This window comes from Spermophilus citellus (assembly GCF_964194105.1).
Source record: "Spermophilus citellus genome assembly, chromosome: 18".
Taxonomy (NCBI): Eukaryota; Metazoa; Chordata; class Mammalia; order Rodentia; family Sciuridae; genus Spermophilus; species Spermophilus citellus.
This window is the reverse complement of record NC_138200.1, coordinates 11,237,064-11,258,830: the sequence shown is the minus strand read 5'-3', so window position 1 is coordinate 11,258,830 and position 21,767 is coordinate 11,237,064. Positions and strand designations below refer to the sequence as shown.

Below are 21,767 nucleotides of genomic sequence, written 5' to 3'. Positions count from 1 at the left end.
GCTATATGAAAAATCATAAGCAAAATTTACTAAACAAACAGCAAAGGCTTGCAGTTACTATTATGATTCTTCAGTCTGAGAACTCTGAAAGATTAAAAGACAGCCAATGTGACTTTTTATCATGAGCCCTTAGTCTTCAGGTAACACTTCTATTTCTATGGGCAAGATTTTCAGTTAGGAGATGTCACTGTATTGCTGTCATATAAATGGAGTCTCTTGGGCTGCCTCTTCTAAGCAAGAAAGAGCCTGTTTCCAAGACTACTGGGCAGAAATTTTGATCCAAAAAAAAGTGCTGAGGGTGACCTGTCCTTACCCAAGGACATTTGACTAACCACTGTGTTCTTAAGCTGTGGTTCATGAATAAGATACATGGTCCTGAATCCCATGAAACTATATGCAAAATGCTGCTGTATAAGCATTTTTCTAAGTCAGGGCCCACTATAGGTATTCTGACCATGGAATGTACAGGGAAGGTTCCTCTGGTGAGCAACTCTGGAGTGGGGGGGAGAACTGGCACTCTGTTTCCCATGCATGGAATGCCCCACAATTTCTCCTTGAAGCTAGTAAGATAACTATACAGGTGCAATTTCTAATTTCTAAGGTAATATCCTTGGAGAAAAGGGCTCTGTGTTTTAATTAGCCTGGACTTTGACCTCAGGTATCCAGCACCTGGGATTAAAGGAATACTAAATAATAATGTAGTCATGGCACTAACAAGCTCGGTTACTTTTGATACAAATAAACCCAGCTGCTTAGAGGGGAGCCACTCTTTCTTTCCCTTTCCTGCTTCTGTGTCTTGTCTCTGTGTCTCCTTTGATTTTCCTTACAGGACACAAATGTCAACAAAATTGATCTTTTAAGTTCCTGTTTCACAATCAATATCAATCCATGCTTCCTTTTAATTAACATTCCCCTTTGCAGTTTAGCATATGTACCATTTGTATTAAGATTTTTCAAGTATTAAATAAATAAAAGTAGACTGAATTAGTACCCCTCTCTCTACATACTAGCTATCCATTCTCAAAGGTCTATGGACTTCCATCTTTAAGACCCACCACAATTTCTCATCATTTGCAAAACAGACTTTTGTGTCACTAGGCCATGATCCATGAAGACAAGAAGAAGGTACTTACAGTTTGCAAATGTGATTCCAGTGATTAACAATAGTGTTAATGTACAGTAGATATTAAATATACTAAATCTAATGTACTAAGTTATTGCAATAAATGAATCAATGGTATAAAATGTTTTCTAATATCTCTGAATAACTCTCACCCAAATTCTGATTTAAGTCCTCGTTTCTCACCTGAATCACACAAGATGTATCACATACCCATCTGAACAAGTCCATCAATATCGAATATGGCTTTTCTATACTTCCACTCCACTTAATTCTTTTTGTGTGTGTGTGTGTATGTGCGGGGTGACTAAGGTTTGAATTCAGAGGCACTCAACCACTGAGCCACATCCCTGGCCTATTTTTTGTATTTATTTAGAGATAAGGTCTCACTGAGTTGCTTAGCTGAGGCTTTTGCTCCTGCCTTGGCCTCCTAAGCTGCTGGGATTACAGGTGCACACCACCACACCTGGCTTCCACTTAATTGTTTCACCTACCCAAACTTCCTGCTCCTCAAAACTTCTCCAACTCTTCAACTGTGCCCTCAGAATTCTGTAACAATGAACTCCTGTAGCTGCAATCTCTTTACCAATAATTCCCCATCCATCCCCTCCTCCAGAGGCCTCAAAAACTAAGGATGGTTGTGGGAAGCTGTTCTCACATGTGATTGGGTACCTCCCTGACTGGGTGTGAGGCGCTCAGGCCAACTGTGTCAGAGCTTATCCCCACCCTTTTTAGGTTCGAAAGCCTGTCCATGTGGGGGTGTCACTGACCATTGACCCTAAAACCAATCACTGACCCTGACCTTGGAATGCTGTCCCCCTTGACCTTCATTGGATGGAATTTTCCCCTGAATTTTTTGTTTCCCAATAAAAGCCCACTCTTTGGCGTGCTCCTTCCTCTCTCCTGCTGGTCTCTTGTGTAAACCTTGCTATCGCCAGGTGGCTCGAGGCAGGAGCTGGGAAGGGCCGTCTCTTAGCTGGGCAAGAAAAAGGTAAATTGAGTTTATGTGTCTTTATTTTGATCTCACTAGTTAACTTCTATATTTAGAACCTCTAGTATGAAGCTAGCGTGCTGGTCGAGCAGCAGAGATGGTCCTGCTCCCAGGAATGTAGGCACAAAGAGGAGGATGTGTCTTCCTGGTTACAGGGGAAATCATGCCATTTACCTCACTCCCTGGAGCTTTGTCCTAGCAACCTTGTGAACCCCCCCAGATGTGGTGTCAGGTGGTGTCTTAACAGGTCACATTTAATTCTCACTAGGCTCCTGTGAGAAAATACCATTAGCAGCACCATTTTTCATATGAAGATCAAGAAAGTTAAGAGACATACATATTTGTGCCTAAGGTTGGTAACTGGGATGCAACCTCAAGCTGGTATGACACAGGGACTGTCACATCAGTCATCAGTTCCTATGGTTAGCCCAGCTCTCTGATCCTGGAACTGCTTTTCAGTAGCTCACTCCTAAGCTGATACACCAGATCTGAGGGTTTTCCAACAACACCTACTGCAGCCATGCAATACAGCAGACTGCTCCTCTCTACTGGCTCCATTTCCCCCTTTAATCTTGTTATTTGATGATGTGAGACCAATTCCTCTACTGAAATGTCTGCTATGGCACCTGCCAGTCCTTATTCTGTTCCTCTCTAACCAGGGCCCTCTTTATCTTTTCCATCTTAATTATTCCCTTTAGAGTCATTTTAATCTTTCTCTTTGATATATTTTTTTTAATTCTCTTTCAAATGTTCCCTTGACCTGTGGAGTTTTCACTAAATGATCCATTAAATTAAGTTACAAACTAAATGAATCTGAATGTCAATCTCTGATCTAGAGAAAGGAGGTTTAAAATACCAGAGGAAAAAGCCACCAAAGCAGCTGGCTAGAGTATCACAATAGTCACTGCCTCTGTGCAATCCTTTCCCATTGAGCAGAAATTCTATTAGACCTACTAGGGCCCCCTTTTCTGTCATAATCCAAAATTACTATTTTAAGACTTTGCCATGCTTGTCAGACATCTCTCCACTCCAATTCCCGTCCCCATGCTCATCTGATCTCTCAGAGAAAAATATGAGCCTTAGAGAATCCCCCAACCCCATTCCTCCTGTGTAAATCCTTCTCCCTATATGGGGCCAATTTACTCAGATTTACCAAATTCATTCCTCTAGCACTGACCAAAGACTCTGCATCTCCTGTCTCCTGATTGTTACATTTCTTTTTCTCCACTGTAACCATTTAGGTAGAGCCAAATCATTTCAATCCTTCAAAAATAAACAAAATCTTTCAATCTCAAGTATTTGTGCAGCTTTTACTTTCAGAAAACAACCAAATTTCTTGGAAAGGATGCCCATTCTTGTCTCCACTTCGTTCCACTCACTTCCCAGCCTGCTTCAGTTTGGTCTTGACCACCCACCAGTTACCTTTCTCAGTGTAAAGAAAGGCCTTTGTTACCTCACCTGGGATGGGATGGCCAGTGACCCAGTATCTTCTCCCTCAACCTTGATGATAATCTCTTGAGGAAGGAGAGAGTCCTGAGAAGTCAAAACAAATAAGAAAAAGGAAAACAGAGAACTGAGTCACAGTTTAGAGCTCCCACTCTGAGTCACTAGGACTTGACATACCATGTGTCTCAACATGTCCCACCTACCAATGTCTGCTCCCTCCCACAGGTACTCTCAAGCTAACCCTGTGGAGAGAAGGGATACCTGGAGGAACACTGAGACCCCAGTGAGCATGAGATCTCTGTGCATCTTCCAGGCTAGCCCTGCTGGCGGTTAAATGCAGAAGTGACCCCAGGTACTACTCAGAACAGCTGAGCCCTGCCTGAATTCCTGCATCATGAAATTATAAAGAAATAAAATGGACTACAGCATATATGTGTGTATATTTGTATGTGTATGTATGTATGTGTATATTTCTTCAAAATATTAAGAAAATGGTAAGAAAATGGTAGCCTCATCAGGAAAATGGACAAAGGAAAACATGCCTGCAATTCAACCAAGAAGAAATAAAATTATCTGGTGAAAAAATTACACACAAACACACACACACGTATATTGCTTACATACGCTTATACATTTTGTTTTATATATATATGTATACACGTATATATTATACATATGCTTAAATATATCAATATCTTTAAATCTACTTGTAAGTATCCTTGGGAAATAACAGAAAACATATTCAGATGCAGTATGAGAGTGCTCACTAAAGGGTATACATTATCATAGCAAAAATGGGAGAGGATTAAATATCCATTAGTATATAGCTAGTAAATAAATTATGCTCATCCAGATAACCAAATGCTATTTAGCATCCAACATGTTTACATGTAATAAATGATAGAAAGATGTCTACAGGACTGGGGATGTGGCTCAAGCGGTAGCGCGCTCGCCTGGCATGTGCGGGGCACTGGGTTCGATCCTCAGCACCACATAAAAAAATAAAATAAAGATGTTGTGTCCACCGAAAAACTGAAAAATAAATATTAAAAAATTCTCTCTCTTTAAAAAAAAGAAAGATGTCTATAATATAGCACTGAGTGAAAAGTTAACAATATATATAAGATAAATAGAATTTTATAAAATATAAATATGCTGCTCTTTGAATATTCATTGTTAACTTCAGTAAGTGCAGTAGATATTCAGAGGTGTGTTTAGATGTGGAGAATCCTTTCCCGCCTTTATGTACATTATGCTAGCTACTTTCACTTCCTTCCCACTGCAATAGTGAAATTATTTCTGGGTAAATAATTTCATTATTGCAGTGAGGAAACTTTTTGAGCAATTATCAAAAAGAACATTTTTCAAAGCATTAAAATCAGCTATTTGGGCTAGAGTTGCAGCTCAGTAGTAGAACACTTGCCTAGCATGTGTGAGGCACTGGGTTTGAACCTCAACACCACATAAAAATAAATAACTAAATAAGTATTGTGTCCATCTACAACTAAATTTTTTTTAAAGTAGCTATTATTTGAAGGAGTCATACAGAGGAGAGGGCCACTGTGCATTTCAAACTGTATCAATGTTTTTCAAAAGCATTTATTCTTTCATTAAATACCCAGAAAACAGCAAAAGTGTTTCTCTCTTGAAAAATCACCTTGAAACAAGACCATTCCTTTGTAGCTTCCTCAAGTTTCTCTCTATAGGGTGCAATAACTGGACCTGTCAAGTGGCAGTCCATTCATGTATATTTTCTCCTTCTCAAATCTTCTGATACTGGAAGCAAGTGCTATTGATTCCTGAATCAGAAACTGAAAGGAAACAAACTGTTGTATTTTCCCAGAGGTGTGCCTGTTATTTCCCCTTGTGTTAGTCAGCTTTTCAGTACCTGGTGACCAAAGTATCTGAGGAAAAAAACTTAAAGGAGGAAGCGTTTGTGGGCCCATGGTTCAGAGGTTCAGTCAATGGTCAGCTGGTTCCATTGCTCTGGGCCTGAGGTGCAGCATCATGGTGGAAGCAGGGGATGGAGGAGCACTGCTCAACTCATGACAGCCAGGAAGCAGAGGGCAAGCAGCCACAGAAAAGATGCATCTCTCAGGGCAAACCACCCCAGTTACCCACCTCCTCCAACCATGCCCCACCTGCCCAGTTACCACCCAGTCAGCCCATTCAAACTAGGATGGACTGATTAGGTTACAGCTCCCATAATCTAATCATTTCACTGTTGAATATTCCTGTATTTGCACAGGAGTTTGGGGGGATAACACCTTATACCCAAACCATAACACCCTAACCATCTAGAAATAGTTTCACTAATACAGTGGGGAGGATTACATAAAATGGCTAGTATTAGTGCGTAGAGGCAGGAAAGGATTTCTCCAAATCTAAACACGCCCCTGTCTATTTCCTGGGCAGGTCCTGAGGTTAACTATGAGTATTCAAAGAGCAGGAGCTGCTGCAATAGGAAGAAGGCCCAGTGCCAAGAGCGCTGAGCCAGCCACTTACACCACCACAGCACAAGCCGACAGAGAGGCTGAACTGCTTCAAGTTGTTACACGGCCATTACAAAATGGCTTAAAACACCAAAGAGCAAAACTGAACACAATTCACAATGCCAAAACCACAACAAAGCCACAGATAATCTAAGAGAGCCACAGGCTTTGACCCCAAACTGCTATTGGATCTGCCCTATCCATCATGGAAATGGCCTCCATGAAAATCAACATTTCTAAAGTGCGACGACAACAAACATGTCTTTTCTTGCTACCGAAGTGGCTGAAGTTGAATTCTAACAATTTTGTGGCCACATGATAATTAACTCTACCTGGGAAATGAGAAAAGTTACTCAAAAAAGAAAAATTATAAACACTAGCTTGTATTTTAAATCATTACACACTCTTTCAGTTAATTGTGTGTGTGTGTGTGTGTGTGTGTGTGTTTAGGAACAGCTAAAATCAGTTCAGAAACATAACTGAGAAACAATGTTTCCTGCTCAGCAGGTACTTGGCAGGAACAAAGACCCTTTGCATCACACATATTCTTCCAGTTATTTTTACCCAACTCTTCCTCTAGTTCCTGAGAGCTGAGACCTTCTCTGTCCTGTTTATCCTGATTTCATGTGTTTTAATTAATAGTAGATGCAAAGGAGCTGGGTGTAAATGTGTTGGCTATAGAATGAGTACAAAGAAAGGACATGAAATGCTACCTGAGCCTTCACATTTGTCTCCATGGTCCCTGAAGGTACCAGCTTACTGCTAAGCTCGAGTCCCTCCTCTGAGTAGAGGAAACTTCTGTTGGTGCCTTTCTCCCCAGAAAATTCAATATATCAGCTTCCAGAACCTCCTCACAACCAACTCAATGCTCAAAGCCAGCTTGTCACATAAGTGTGCACGCACGCACACACACACACACACACACACACACACACTCATCACAAACCTTTCCCTTAGGTTCTGTCCACTTTGAATTTTAGGAATGCCTCCTGCATTTACATCCCAGTTTCCACAAAATCATACAAACTTTTCTGAAGGAGTGATGTGTCTATTTTTCCAGTGCAAAAATTAATGGTAAAAGAGTTTAGCAAACTCATTTAGGTCCGCTGATGGCGTGATACAACCCCTCCCCTTTCCACTGCCCCACTTCAAAGTCTAACTTCACTAAAAACCCAGATCAAACGCCACCTCCTCCATGAAGTGTTCCCAGATAGCACAGAGCTCAGCTCTTCTTCCCTTCATGTTTTCCTGTTTTGATTGGACGCTTTCTGAACCAGTAAAGTTGTCCCCTGGTATTACTTCCATATCTCTATGGATTGTGAATTTTATACTAAGAACTGTATATTTTTGAAGAGCACAAAAAAAGTCCTCTGAATTCTTGATAGGATTAGAGACTAATCAGAATGAGAAGCCTTTAGCTCACTTTCTGTGTCTCTAGAGTATTTAAAAATGATCCTCTCTGTTCAACAATCACCTCTTTCTGTCATAAAAGGGCACTTTTTCTTTGCATACTTTACAGAATGGGAAAAGAAATGAGACTGATGACTGCAGCCCTGGCCAGCCCAGGCTACTGAACCGAGGTCACTCAGGTAAATTTGGAGTGACACAAAATAACCACGCAGATACGGAATACCTTTTTATGGACATCGGGGGTCGCTTCCCCAGCTCCCGGCCTCAAGTTCCCAAAAAGGGGGGCAAGAGAAAAATGAGAAAACCAGCAAAAGGAGGATCTACACTAAAGAGACATTCTAAGCAAATGAGAAACCAAGACAAATCAAAAACCAGAAATAAATCAAAATGACAGGGAATTGGGACAACTGGTCGACCTCGTTCTTTGTGGGCGTACTGGTCGACCTCCGATGTGTGTGTGTGTGTGTGTGTGTGTGTGTGTGTGTATGTCTCGTGCAAATCATATCTCAATAATAACCTTGTTAACAGTCTAAACTCATCAATCAAAAGATACAGACTGGCAGACTGAATTAAAAAACAAGACCCAATAATATGCTTGTATTCAAGAGACTCACCTCATGGCAGAGACATCCACAGGCTGAAGGTGAAAGGATGGGAAAAAATTTATCATGCGTATGGATTACATAAACAAGCAGGGGTTTCCATTCTCATCTCAGATAAAGTAGACATCAAACCAAAGTTAATTAGAAGAGACAAAGAAGGACATTTCATACTTCTAAGGGAAGTATATATAAGCAATGTATATATATGTGTGTGTGTGTGTGTGTGTATGTGTGTGTGTGTGTGTGTGTGTGTATATATATATATAATTGTTATGTAACAATTATAAATATTTATGCCCCAAACAATGGAGCATCTATGTACATCAAACAAACCCTTCTCAATGTCAAGAGTCAAACAGACCACAGTACAATAATACTGGGTGACTTTAACACACCTCTCACACTACTGGACAGATCTTCCAAACAAAAACTAAATAAGGAAACTACAGAACTAAATAATACAATCAATGATTTATACTGAACAGACATATATAGGATACTTCATCCATCAACGAGCAAATATACTTTCTTCTCAGCAGCACATGGCTCCTTTTCTAAAATAGACCATATCTTATGCCACAAAGCAAATTAGTAAATACAAAAAAAACAGAGATAATACCCTGCATTCTATCAAACTACAATGAAATGAAATAATTAGAAATCAATGATAAAATAAAAAACAGGAGCTACTGTATCAAACGGAGACTAAATAATACACAACTGAATGATGACTGGATAGTAGAAGAAATCAAGGATGAAGAAAAAAATTCTTAGAGGTAAATGAGAACACTGATACAACATATCAAAATCTCTGGGACACTATGAAGGCAGTACTAAGAGGAAAGATTATTACTTTGAGTGCATTCATTAAAGGAATAAAAAGTCAACAAATAAATCACCTAACACTACATCTCAAAGCCCTAGAAAAGAAGAACAAATCAACACCAAAAGCAGTAGAAGATAGGAAATAATTAAAATCAGGGCTGAAATTAATGAATCAAAACAAAAGAAACAACTGAAAAAATTGACAAAACAAAAAGTTGGTTCTTTGAAAAAATAAATTAAATAGATTAACCCCTGGCCATGCTAGTGAAGAGAAAAAGAGAAAAAACTCAAATTACTAAAATATAAGATGAAGAAGGAAATATCACAACAAACATGTCTGAAATACAGAAGATAATTAGAAACTATTTTGAAAATTTATAGTCTAATAAAACAAAAAATACCAAAGACATCGACAAATTTCTAGATACATATCACCTACCCAAACTGAATGAGGAGGTCATACATGATTCAAACAAATCAATTTCAAGTAATGAAACAGAAAACACCATCTAAAGCCTACCAACCAAGAAAAGCCCAGGACCAGATGGATTATCAGCCAAGTTTACAAGACTTTCAAAGAAGAATTAAAACTAATACTCCTCAAAGTATTCCATGAAATAGAAAAGGAAAGAACCTTTCTAAATTCATTCTATGAGGCTAGTATCACCCTGATGCCAAAGCCAGACAAAGACACACAAAGGAAAGAAAACTTCAGACCAATATCCCTGATGAACATAGATGCAAAAATTCTCAATAAAATTCTGGCAAATTGTATACAAAAACATACTAAAAAGAAAGTGCACCACAATCAAGTGGGATTCATCCCAGGGATGCAGGGTTGGTTCAACGTACAGAAATCAATAAATGTAATTCATCATATTAATAGACTGATCAACAAATATATGATCATCTCAATAGATGGAGAAAAAGCATTTGACAAAATACAGCACACCTTCATGTTCAAAACACTAGAAAAACTAGGGATAGTAGGAATATACCTCAACATTGAAAAAGCTATCTATGCTAAACCCAAGGCCAGAATCATTCTAAATGAGAAAAATTGAAAGTATTCCCGTGAAAAACTGGAACAAAACAAGGATGTCCCTCTTTCACCACTTCTATTTAACATCATCCTTGAAACTTTAGCCAGAGCATTAGACAACAGAAAGAAATTAAAGGGATACAAATAGGTAAAGAAGAACTCAAACTATCACTATTTGCTGATGACATGTTTCTGTATCTAGAAGATCCAAAAAATTCCACCAGAAAACTTCTAGAACTAATAAACGAATTCAGCAAAGTATCAGGATATAAAATCAACACCAATAAATCAAATGCATTCCTATACATCAGCGATAAATCCACTGAAAGAGAAATTAGGAAAACTACTCCATTCACAATAGCCTCAAAAAAAAAATAAAATACCTGGGAATCAATCTAACAAAAGAAGTGAAAGACCTCTACAATGAAAACTACAGAACACTAAAGAAAGAAATTGAAGAAAACCTCAGAAAATGGAAAGATTTCCCATGCTCCTGGATAGGCAGAATTAATACTGTCAAAATAGCCATGCTACCAAAAGTGTTATACAGATTTAAGGCAATTCCTATTAAAATCTCAATGACATTCTCCATAGAAATAGAAAAAGCAATCATGAAATTTATTTGGAAAAATAAAAGAACCAGATTAGCTAAAGCAATTCTTAGCAAGAAAAGTGAAGCAGGAGGCATCACAATACTAGACCTTAAACTATACTACAGAGCTACATAGTAACAAAAGTGGCATGGTATTGGCACCAAAATAGACTTGTAGACCAATGGTACAGAATAGAGGACACAGAGATAAACCCACATAAATATGGTTCTTTCATACTAGACAAGGATGCTAAAAAACATTCACTGGAGAAAAGATAATCTATTCAACAAATGGTGCCAGTAAAACTGGAAATCAATATGTAGCAAAATGAAATTAAACCTCTATCTCTCTGCACAAAAATCAACTCAAAGTGGATCAAAGACTCAGGCACTAGAACAGAGACCTTGTGCCTAAAAGAAGGAAAAATAGGCCCAAATATTCACCATGTCGGCCTAGAATCTGACTTCCTAAACAAGACTCCTAAAGCGCAAGAAATAAAATCAAGAATCAATAAATGGAAAGGATTCAAATCAAAAAGCTTCTTCTCAGCAAAAGAAACAATTATTAACATGAGGAGAAAGCCTACAGATTGGGAAAAAATCTTTACCACATGTACCTCCGAGAAAGCATTAATCTCTAGGATATATAAAGAACTCAAAAAACTTAACACCAAAAAAACAAATAACCCAATCAATAAATGGGCTAAGGAACTGAACAGACACTTCACAGAAGAAGAAATAAAACTGATCAACAAATATATGAAAAAGTGTTCAACATCTCTAGCAATTAGAGAAATGCAAATCAAAACTACTCTACACCTCACTCCTGTCAGAATGGCAATCATCAAGAATACAGGCAACAATAAATGTTGGGAAGGATGTGGTGAAAAAAGGTACACTCATACACTACTGGTGGGACTGCATAGTGGTGCAACCACTATGGAAAACAGTATGGAGATTCCTCAGAAAACTGGGAATGGGACCACCATTTAATCCAGCTATCCCACTCCTTGGCTTATACCCAAAGGACTTAAAATCAGCATTCTATAGTGACACAGACACATCAATGTTTATAGCAGCTCGATTCACAATAGCTAGACTATGGAATCTACCTAGGTGTCCCTCAAGAGATGAATGGATAAAGAAAATGTGGTATATATGCTCAATGGAATATTACTCAGCTTTAAAGCAGAGTGAAATTATGGCATTTGCCAGTAAATTGTTGGAGTTGGAGAATATCGTGCTAAGCGAAATAAGCCAATCCCACAAAACCAAAGGCCGAATGTTTTCTTTAATATGTGGATGCTAATTCACAATAAGGCAGGGGGCACTAGGTAGAGGGAAGTGATAGGAGGGGAAGGGAGGGGATGTGGGGATAGGAAAAATAGTAGAATGAAACAGACATTACTACTGCATGTATATATGTGACTACATGACCAGTGATTCTGCAACATGTACACTCAGAAAAATGAGAAATTATATCCCATCTATGTATATCAAAGTGCATAAATAAACGCATCCTACTGTCATGTAACTAATTAAAACAAATTTAATTTTTTTTTTTAAAAAAAAGCTTCCTGGCCACCAAAGCCCCTAAAATGCTACAAAGAGTACCCAGAGGGTGAGCCTGTGGGGCCCGAGGAGGAGCAAGCTCTGGAGCTCTTGGGGGAACAGTGGCTCCACTCACCTGTGTGCAGGCCTTAAGGGGTCCTGGGGGCTTCTCATCCTGCCCTTCCATACTGTCTTCCAGGCACAGCCGGGTACTGAACTGCATTGAGAGGACAAGGCCTGAGTACAGCATCATACAGCGTGCCCATGCACATCTGCTGGCATTGCTGTCCCCAACACCAACCTGGCTCCTGGATTAGCCACCAATCCCTGGATGCATTCCCCGTGTCAAATGTGCTCCTAGAGGTTTCCTCCCAAGAGTCCCTCAGTCCTCCTGCAGGCCAAGCCTCTGCAGCTCCAACCAAGCTCCTCCACTACCACCTACCTGTAAGCCCACCTCATGCCCAAACAGGTTTCCTGTCTACCACCAAAATCTGCATCATAGATCAGTTCCTCCCCTGTTCCACTGGGTTCTGGCAACACCTACCACTTGGAGAACCCCCAAGTACATACCCTTCTGCCCTCCGGACCTGAATCTGCAATCTCAAACCAGGTCCTCTGTCTTGGACCAGCAGCAGGGCTCTGGCTCTCCTGTCTCAGAATCACACCCACTGACTACATGCATGAAGTTCATGACACAGCGCCACCACTCCCAGGAATTGATTCAGTAACAAACACCCAGCCTACCCTTCCAGCAGCCGGGCCTGGCCTTCCAGCAACTCTTTGAAGATGGCCTCCCTTTTCTGCTCAAATGTCAAAGCATATGTTCAGAGTCCAAACTGCAGCCAGGTCAGGACCCCACCATTGTCTACCAAAGCATCCATTACACAGATACTCACCCAACACCCTGTTGGGCTCTGAATTTATAGTTCTGATCTGGTTCCTCTGCCAACTTGGGTGTTCTTGGGCCTGAAACTGCAACTGAGTCTGCTTAGGACTGGGAACCTCTGGCAGATGCCAGCACATGCCAGTCAAGGGCAGCACTTCCCAGGCCCAGAAAGTGCACCTCAGTAACTCAGTTGTCTTTGTATCAATCAGATGTCTTTGCATCTGAGACTAGAGAGCCCCTGGCAAATCCCACATAATGTACCCCATCCCCCCGTGCTCCATCTCTCCTTACACACCACTTCACCTCTCCAGATTCTCGCTCAAGGCCTCCACCCCAGCAGCCACTGCACAGAGGCCACCCCCTAGGCTCCTTGCTTCCATGGCACACCCACACGTATACGGAGCAGGTTCTCACCCAGACCCAGGCCCTTTGCCAGTGTGGGGTCTTGTGGAGTCCATGCTCCTGAGCTGAGAACGTGCATCCTTCACTCTATATCTCAAAGTACCTGGGATACCTCAGACACTCACCAGCCTCCCCACAGGTTCTGGGGTCACCTGCTCCACTGCCTGTCTGCAGTCAAAACACTAGAACATCTAAGCAGTAGCTTGAGCACTGCTCCCCAGAATCAGTCCCAGGACTTGGGCATTTGCCACCTAGGGATTCTCAAGCCCAATTAGAGATGTTCTTATGGAAACCGGATCCTTTCATCTCCTCCTGCCCAAACATGACAGCCTGACTGTCATGCAGTCAGTCCCTTCCAGACCCATGTCTGCAGACTAGACTCTGTCCCTCTACCAACCTAGGCATTCTTCATGCCTGAAAGCAGAGTGGCCCAAGCAAAGCCAACAACGGCTTCATACTGATGCTAGTAGCATCCTGCTTCCTCCCCACACAGCTGTCCATCTGATGGCAGCTGCTGCAGCTCAGTCCTTCCTGGACTGATTTTGTACGGACAACCAAGCATCTCCAAGAACTTGAATGTCCTAGAATTCTGCTCTATCCTATACGGGTCCAGGATCATCAGTCCAATTCCTGCTTCCCATTAGACAACCCCAGTGTGTGCAGGAACATTCTGTCCAAAGCCTGCCCCTGGTATCCTCAACCTGGAACTCTGCTGCCTATTAGAGCTCCTTGAACAACGTTGCTTCTCCTGGGGAAGAACCCGCAACTCCAACAAGGTCTCTCCACCAAGCACGGGTGTCCCCAAGCCTGCGAGAACAGTGTCTGCCCAGGGTCCCAGAGCTACCTGCCCAGAATCCCCTGCTCAGGGGTGTAAGGACAGTGGCACAGCCCCTCCCTCCAGGAACCAGAATCTGCGATTCAGTACTTCAACAACCTGGGCACCGGGAAGCCAGCCACTAAACAGGCATAGCAATGGATGGCTGGATTTCTCAAGATCTCCCCAGTATCCCTGCCCGGTCCTCACCCACCTGGGAATCCACCTACCCAAATAAAAACCCCGTCTGATTAATCCGCGCATGCGCGCTGACTCCAGTCGCATCAGCCTCAAAGTCTCTACCAACCTCTGCGACCGAGCCTAAACCACCACCCACTAGGAGACCGGAACGCCCACCCAGACTCATCACTTCTTCCAGTTTCCCGCCGAAGCCCTGCGCATGCGCGTATCAGACAAGCACTGCCCCGCTCCCGCCCCACCGACCTGGGGTCCGGGCCCGCTGCTCGGGTCCGGCCAGTCTCCGCCTCAGTGCCCCGCACGGCTCTGTGACTGGACGCTCTCGGGTTAAGCAGCCCCCTGCCTCGGTTCTTTGTCACGTCTGAGACGGGTTGAACTAATCTGGTCCCTCCCCTAGTCAGCATCCACAAGGCCGCTCCGAGTTAGCTCCTAAGGGTTGTAGTGCGGGGCCTTAAACAGGCGTCCGCGCGCCGGACAATGGCTGCGCTCTGGCCGAACCCGGAAGTGCACCGCTGCGGAGAGCGGGAACTACAAGTCCCAGAAGCCTCAGCGGCAGGCGGGCGGGCGGGGCTCCCGCTCCTCTGAACGCGGGCGGGGCCTGGCGGAACCGGAGCGCGGCGCAGGGGTTCTGGGTTTGCACCAACCGCAACGTTTGCGGGGCTCGGAGAGGACCCGACCCGGAGGCCAAGCCAGGGCAGTGGCGTGCGGTTAGTGGCTGACGGGCGGGGCTTAAACGCTCGGCGGAGTCGCCCATCCGATGGCATCAGCGGGGACCCTCCTGGGCCCCTGCCGGGAGACTTGACGGCCCGCGTTACTGTCGAGGACCCTTCAAGAACGTGATGTTTTTGTACTTCGTAAAATAAAAATCCTTTTATTGTATTTTAAATTGAGGTCTTTCTCTAGCTGTAGACCCTAAGGATTTGTTTCCCCTTTCCTTCCCCCCCCCCACCCCTACTTTCCTCTATTCCTCGGCTCCCGTCTGTTTTCCAAGCCGCTTTCTTCTCCAATTAGCTTAGGAAGACTCTCACCACAGGGCCCTGGCACAGATTGCTGCTGCCCGACAGGCAGTTTCTCTCGGAGATCACGTGGTTCTGACCCTGGTGTTCAGGTGCTAGTCTTTCTCTTAGGAGGCATTGCCTGACCCCCGTTATAAATTTTCAATCAAATCTTTCAGGTCCCTCACGCTCCTGCTTTCTCCCTCATCTTTATTATTATTACTCTTTTTTCTCTAGAGAACTTTTCACTATCCAACACTACATTTCAGGAATTTATTTGGTCTTTTGTTTATCTGTCTGGAATGTCAATTTTATAAAGAAAAAGATTCGGATCTGGGCTGGAGTCAGTGGTAGAGTGTTTGCAAAGTAAATAAATAAAATAAAATTCTGGGAAAAAAATATTTGGGTCTATGTCATTGCTCTATTCCCAAAAAAACAAAAACAACAACAAAAGGTACCTGGCATGTAACAGATGATCATTAAACATTTGTTAAGTGAATGAGGGTCCCTGGCTCTGTGTTGCACACTGTAACATCTCACCAACCTCCTTACCCTATGAGGTCACTGTGGTGCTCATTTCCAGCCCACCGGGGAGAAAGGTGAAAACTGGACCTCTCCTGTATAAAGATATGCTATTTTGTTTTGTTTTTAAAATGCTTTTCAAAGCATTCCTGCATTTTACTTCACCTAAATTCTGACATTTAACAACAAAAAATTATGGCTATTTTAAATGTATTCTCTTATACGCAGAGCTTCCTATTGGTCATTGTGATTGATTATTTAAAAATACATGTGTACATATATACATATATATTTGTTTTGTGTCTGGTTAACCTGTTAGGATTTTTATTTTTATTTTTTTACTTTTTAGTTGTAGACGGGCATAATACCTTTATTTTATTTTATTTTATTTTTATGTGGTGCTGAGGATCAAACCAGTGCCTCACATGTTCTAGGCACGTGCTCTGCTACTAAGTCACAACCCCGGGCTCCTGGAATGTTTTAATTCTTATGGAATTCCAGTTGATTCTCTTGGCTTTTCAAGTGAAACAAGCAACTGCAGGCAATGAGTCTATCTTTTCCTGAGCAGTATTTTTACCTGGATATTCTCTTTCTTGTTGGATGGCGTTGGCTACTATTTTCAGATGTGTTCTTCTTTTAACATGCGTGTTGCTAATGTTGGCCGCTAAATGTGATGTTGGTTCTTGCCTTGAAGTAAGTCACTTACCGTGTTAGCGTCCCATCACTTGAACAAACACCTGAGATTTATAAAGAGAAGAGGGTTGTTTGGGGATTGCAGCTTTGGAGGGTTCATCCATATCAATTGGCTTCTTTGCTTGGGGGCCGGTGGCAAAGCTCCACAACCTGGCAGGAGCACGTAAGAGTAAAACTGCTCACCTCATGGCCCAGGTGCAAAAGAGAAAAGGAGGAAAGGGCTAGATCCCATGATCCCCCTTGGGCACACTCCCACGACATACTGAAGACCTCCAGTAGGGCCAGGCACCATGGCCCACGCCTGTGATCCCAGCTGCTCTGGAGGCTGAGGCAGAAGGATCGCATGTTTAAAACAGCCTCGGCCACTTAGCATGACCCTGTCTCAAAATAAAAAATAAAAAGGGCTGGGGATGTGGCTTGGTGGCAGAGCGCCCCTGGATTGCACTGTCAGTATCAAAAAAACCACCACCTCCCACGGGACACCCCTGAAACGCTGCACCCCTCCACTGCCACTCCGGGGACTGAGCCTTTAACCTTCCAGGGATACTTAAGACCCAAACAACAGCGCTTGTTTTTTAACTTTTTTATCTTGCAGATTTCAAGACAAAACTATAGAGATGAGTCTAACAAACCCCACAGCCTGTCATCCAACTTAAATAATTTGCCACTCAATCTCGCTTCCTCTGGGCCCCGCCTGGACTGTGGTCTCCATGTTATGAGGCGACCACTCCCAAAACACACTAAGCCCGAATTTGGAACAAATCAAAGAATTTTATTTTACCTATATTTTCCTGGCCAGGGACGCTTCTGCCATCCCAAAAGGCCTCTGATAGAAGTGCACCAGGCTGTCTGTGGTTCCAATCTTTAGGGAAGAAGACCACATCCTGAGGAACCTGTGAATTGCAAGCAACAGGGTCCAGGGGCCGAGAAAAGCAGTGAGCAGAGCAGACAGCTGTGTCCTGGGTTTGAGCGCAGCTGTGGGGCCACATCCTGGGTTCAAGTCCATTACAGATGCATGAAGCACAGAAAAACAAATTTTAAATACTTTTTTAAAAAAACAGCTTATATAAGAGTTTCACATGGGAACCTTGAAGATGGAGTAGTAGCCATGGTGATGGCTATACTCACTATTTATCCATATTTTTAATCTATATCCTATAATTTATTACTTGTATTGATTAATTCAGACCATAACATCCACTCTCCTCATCCCACAGTGATTTTGAAGCAAACCCTAGATCATCATTTCATTTTGGCCCTCAATATTCAGTATCTGTCTAAAGAGAGTTGTTGTTGTTTTTAACAAAACTTCAATACAAAATAGATATATGTTATAACCATTGGGTACAGAGGATATGAAATTACTATTGCTAGCAAATGCCTGTACCCAAAGACCCAAGAGAATTAACTAAAAGAAACATCAAGAAAAGTTTAGATGTTGGCAAGGATGTGGGGGAAAAGGTATACCCATACATTGCTGCAAATTGGTGCAACCATTATGGAAAGCAGTATGGAGATTCCTCAGAAAACTTGGAATAGAACCACCATTTGACCCAGCTAGCCCACTCCTTGGTTTATACCCAAGAACTTAACATCAGCACACTACAGTGATGCAGCCACATCAATGTTTATAGCAGCTCAATTCACAATACCTAAGTTATGGAACCAACATAGGTGCCCTTCAACTGATGAATGGATAAAGAAAATGTGGTATATATACACAATGGAATATTACTCAGCCATAAAGAAGAATAAAATAATGGCATTTGCTGGTAAATGGATGGAACTGGACAATATCATGCTAAGTGAAATAAGCCAATCTCAAAAGACCAAGTCCAAATGTTCTTTCTGATATGTGGATACTAACACACAATAAGTGTCAAGGTGAGAATAAAAGGCCATTGGATTAGACAAAGGGGAATGAAGAGAAGAGGGGGGGATGGGAAAGGGAAGACAGTGGAATGCATCAGACATCATTTCCCTGTGTTCATACACAACCAGTGTGACTCCACATCATGTCCAACCACAAGAATGGGAAGTTGTACTCCATGTATGTCTAGTGTGTAAAAATATACTCTACTGCCATGTATATCTAAACATATTAAAGAACAAATAAAAATAAGTAAAAGAAAAGATGAAAAAAAGAGTTTAGAAAACCATTGAATATGAAACAAACAGTTATGTGCCAGGCACTGTTTCAAGCAAGGTGTGTACATATCTATGTGTCTAGATACACATTAGTCTTACAAGATGGAACCATTATTTATATTTTACAGAAGATGAAACAAGCCCAGGGACATTAAGCAACTCACCCTCAATTGTCTTGTTGGGGTAGAGCTCAAATCAGGAAATCTGATTCTAGAGTCCAAACTCAACTTTTACAATATATCACCCATTGTCTACCCATCGGTATTTTTCTTCTATTTAAGCAACACCCAGTTCACAAACGAGATACAAAAAGGTTTGTGTTTATTCATCATAGAAAAAAAAACGCCTGCAAATAAATTCAGGAAGATAAATACAAGACATAAGAAGAAACTCTCCAAGTCTAGCGGAGAGAGTTAAGACACAGACAGACATGCTGTGTCGCTGGCTGTGGGAAAGGAAGCTGATCTCCCAGACAGAGCCACCAGTCCAAAGAGGACAGAATCGTAACAGGATGTTTTGTTAGCTCATCTTCCTTTTCTTCTTTTCAGTTATTTTTCTTGCTAATGTTTCCACTTAAGATAATAAAGCATTGGTAATGTTTAATTTAAAACCGACTTTGTCTTTTGTTTGGTCTCTTTATTTTTCTCCCTTTCACAAAGTGATAATGTTTACTTCCAGGAATCCCCCAAATCCTGGCTTTACCTGAATGTTACAGAAGGATCATGAACCCATTCTAAACAAATGCCCGTCTACCCCAAAGATTTCTCTATTGGCTCTTTGGATATTGGCTGAGACCCAAATTTCATACTGAGGTAGTTGGGGCCAGGATTTGGGTGAGTTCAATATTCACTGAAGAGCAAGAAGGGCCCATGTGCTAGAAACACTAGGAGACAAAGTGAAGAGTTGTGAGAGGATACAGGAAAATGTGAATACTGGGGGAGGAACTCCCAGGGTTTCAGCATTTCAGATTGTAACACTGGCCGGGAGCGGTGGTGCACACCTATAATCCCAGCTACTGGGGAGGCTGAGGCAGGAGCATCACAAGTTCAAGGCCAGCCTCCACATTTTTTTTCAGGGGAGGGAGGTTACTGGGGATTGACCTCAGGGGCATTTAACCACTGAGCCACATCCTCAGCCCAATTTTGTATTTTATTTAGACACAGGGTTTCACTGAGTTGCTCAGCACCTTGCTTTTGCTGAGGCTGGCTTTGAACTCTCGATCCTCCTGCCTCCACCTCCCGAGTCACTGGGATTACAGGCATGTGCCACTGTGCCCAGCCCAGCCTACACAATTTAGCAAGACTCTGTCTCAAAAATTTAAAAAGGGTCAGGGGATGGGCTGGGATTGTGGCTCAGTGGCACAGCGCTCATCTAGCATGTGTGAGGCCCTGGGTTCGATCCTCAGCACCACATAAAATACATAAATAAAATAAAGGTATTGTGTCCAACTACTTCTAAAAAATAAATGTCTTTTTTTACAAAAAAGGTCAGGATGTAGTCCAATGGTAGAGCATCCATAGGTCAATTCCTAGTACCTAAATAAAAAATTAAGATCTTGACACTGATGTTCCGAATCACATCTAATAATGAGGTTTTTAATCTGAATTAATAATATTATTATAGTCTTACAGCTCCAAAGATTAACAACCCACTCAGGGAACGCCTTCTTAATTTCCAAGACTTCACATTCTTGGTTTTCTTCCTCCCCAGTCCATTAGCTGATCTCTCCTACAGCCTTGAATGGACCTCGACTCAGCCGCCAGCCGATCCGCTTGTCTTCCTCCCCTCTCTCTGGTGGAGAGTACCAGGCCTACAAACCCTGCGCATTCCCAAGGAAGACCCGTGTTCACCATCAGCCTGTGGCCGGCTCCTGAGCACTGGCCCTGCCGGGTTCTACCTGGTCAGGGTGTCTTGCATGCTGAGCCCTGGAGCTCCGCCTTGCAGGTCTGTCAAGGGACTGCATGCGAAGGCTGTGACTGGCCAGTCACCCAGGCACAGGTGCTGATGGGACTTGGCCCAGGTTTGGGTGAGCCTCCCCGGTGGCCAATGCTTACCACATGTCGTCACACATCCTGGCTGGGGATTCCCACGTGACTCCAGTGACCACAAACACTCGGAAATCTGTGTGCGGGCTCCTCTGTGTCTTTCCCCTTTGCTGATTTCTCTCTCTATCCTTTTTTCTGTAAAAGCTGCAACCAGGGGCATAAGAACTGGGTCCTTTGAATCCTTTTAGGTGGTTTTAGGGACCCCATAAGTTTAAATCTTACTAACAACTCTCGATGTGTGTCTCCAGCCCTGATCGTCCCAGACTTTCAGGAACCATTGCCTATTTGATCCCCTGATTCTCAATTTAGCTGATCCAAGCTTTCACTTCCCTCGCTGTCCCACATGGACCCTCCCCAGTGACCTGCCAGTCACGCAGTTGCTCTGGGAATAACGTTCAGAATTCTCCTCCACTCCTCAATCGTCTCCTCCTCACCCTCTCCATCCCTGCTGCACCCCTAAGAAATCTCAGAATCTCCTGCCTCCCCTCCCCCTCCCCCAGGAGCCTCAATCCCTGGTTTCATTCCACGTTTTCTTCCCGTCATTTCCTAAGAGCTCCTTGTCCTGATCCTCTATAATGATTCGAAAGGCCACCGCCTGTCCAGCCCTTGCAGATGTCCCCTCACATCCCTGGCTGCCGTGGGCTCATGCAGCTCCCCGGCTGCTGGGTTCACCAACAGCGTTGGCTCAGCCTCAAGAGGTAACCGTGGTGCCCGCAGCTGCTGAGCCTCGAGCCCGGCCCTCCACTTCCAGTTCCAGGGCTGTCACCTTCCCCTGTCCCTGAGGCTTTTAGGAAAACATGAGTCCAAAGCCTGAGGTTTGGTGAGGGCCAGGTTCCGAGGCCCGACCCACACACTGGAGTAGAACATTGCAAGGTCTGCAGAGGCGACGGGGATGGCTGGGCTCCATGTCGGAACAAGGTGTCCCTGAGGTCCCTGACGGCATGAGTGAGGGTGGTTTCTCCAGGACTTCTGAAGAAAAGAGGTCTGCTTCCG

The 21,767-nt window shown here is 42.9% G+C and overlaps 1 protein-coding gene across 8 annotated transcripts in view; it reads right to left on the bottom strand.

Annotated features, from left to right (window-relative positions):
* ZNF180 (zinc finger protein 180) overlaps positions 1–14,878 on the bottom strand; it is a 35,605-nt gene extending 20,727 nt beyond the window's left edge. For all 8 annotated transcript variants that reach the window (XR_014019807.1, XR_014019808.1, XR_014019809.1 and 5 more), the window contains exons 1-3: positions 14,618–14,878; positions 12,208–12,288; positions 3,570–3,644 (exon numbers count right to left, since the gene is read on the bottom strand). Coding sequence is in view for 4 of the 8 variants with exons in the window: in XM_081275565.1 (XP_081131691.1) it covers positions 3,570–3,644; positions 12,208–12,258 (126 nt within the window). In the remaining 4 variants the exon portion in view is untranslated. The remainder of the gene's footprint in view (positions 1–3,569; positions 3,645–12,207; positions 12,289–14,617) is intronic.
* Between the last annotated feature and the right edge of the window lie 6,889 nt (positions 14,879–21,767).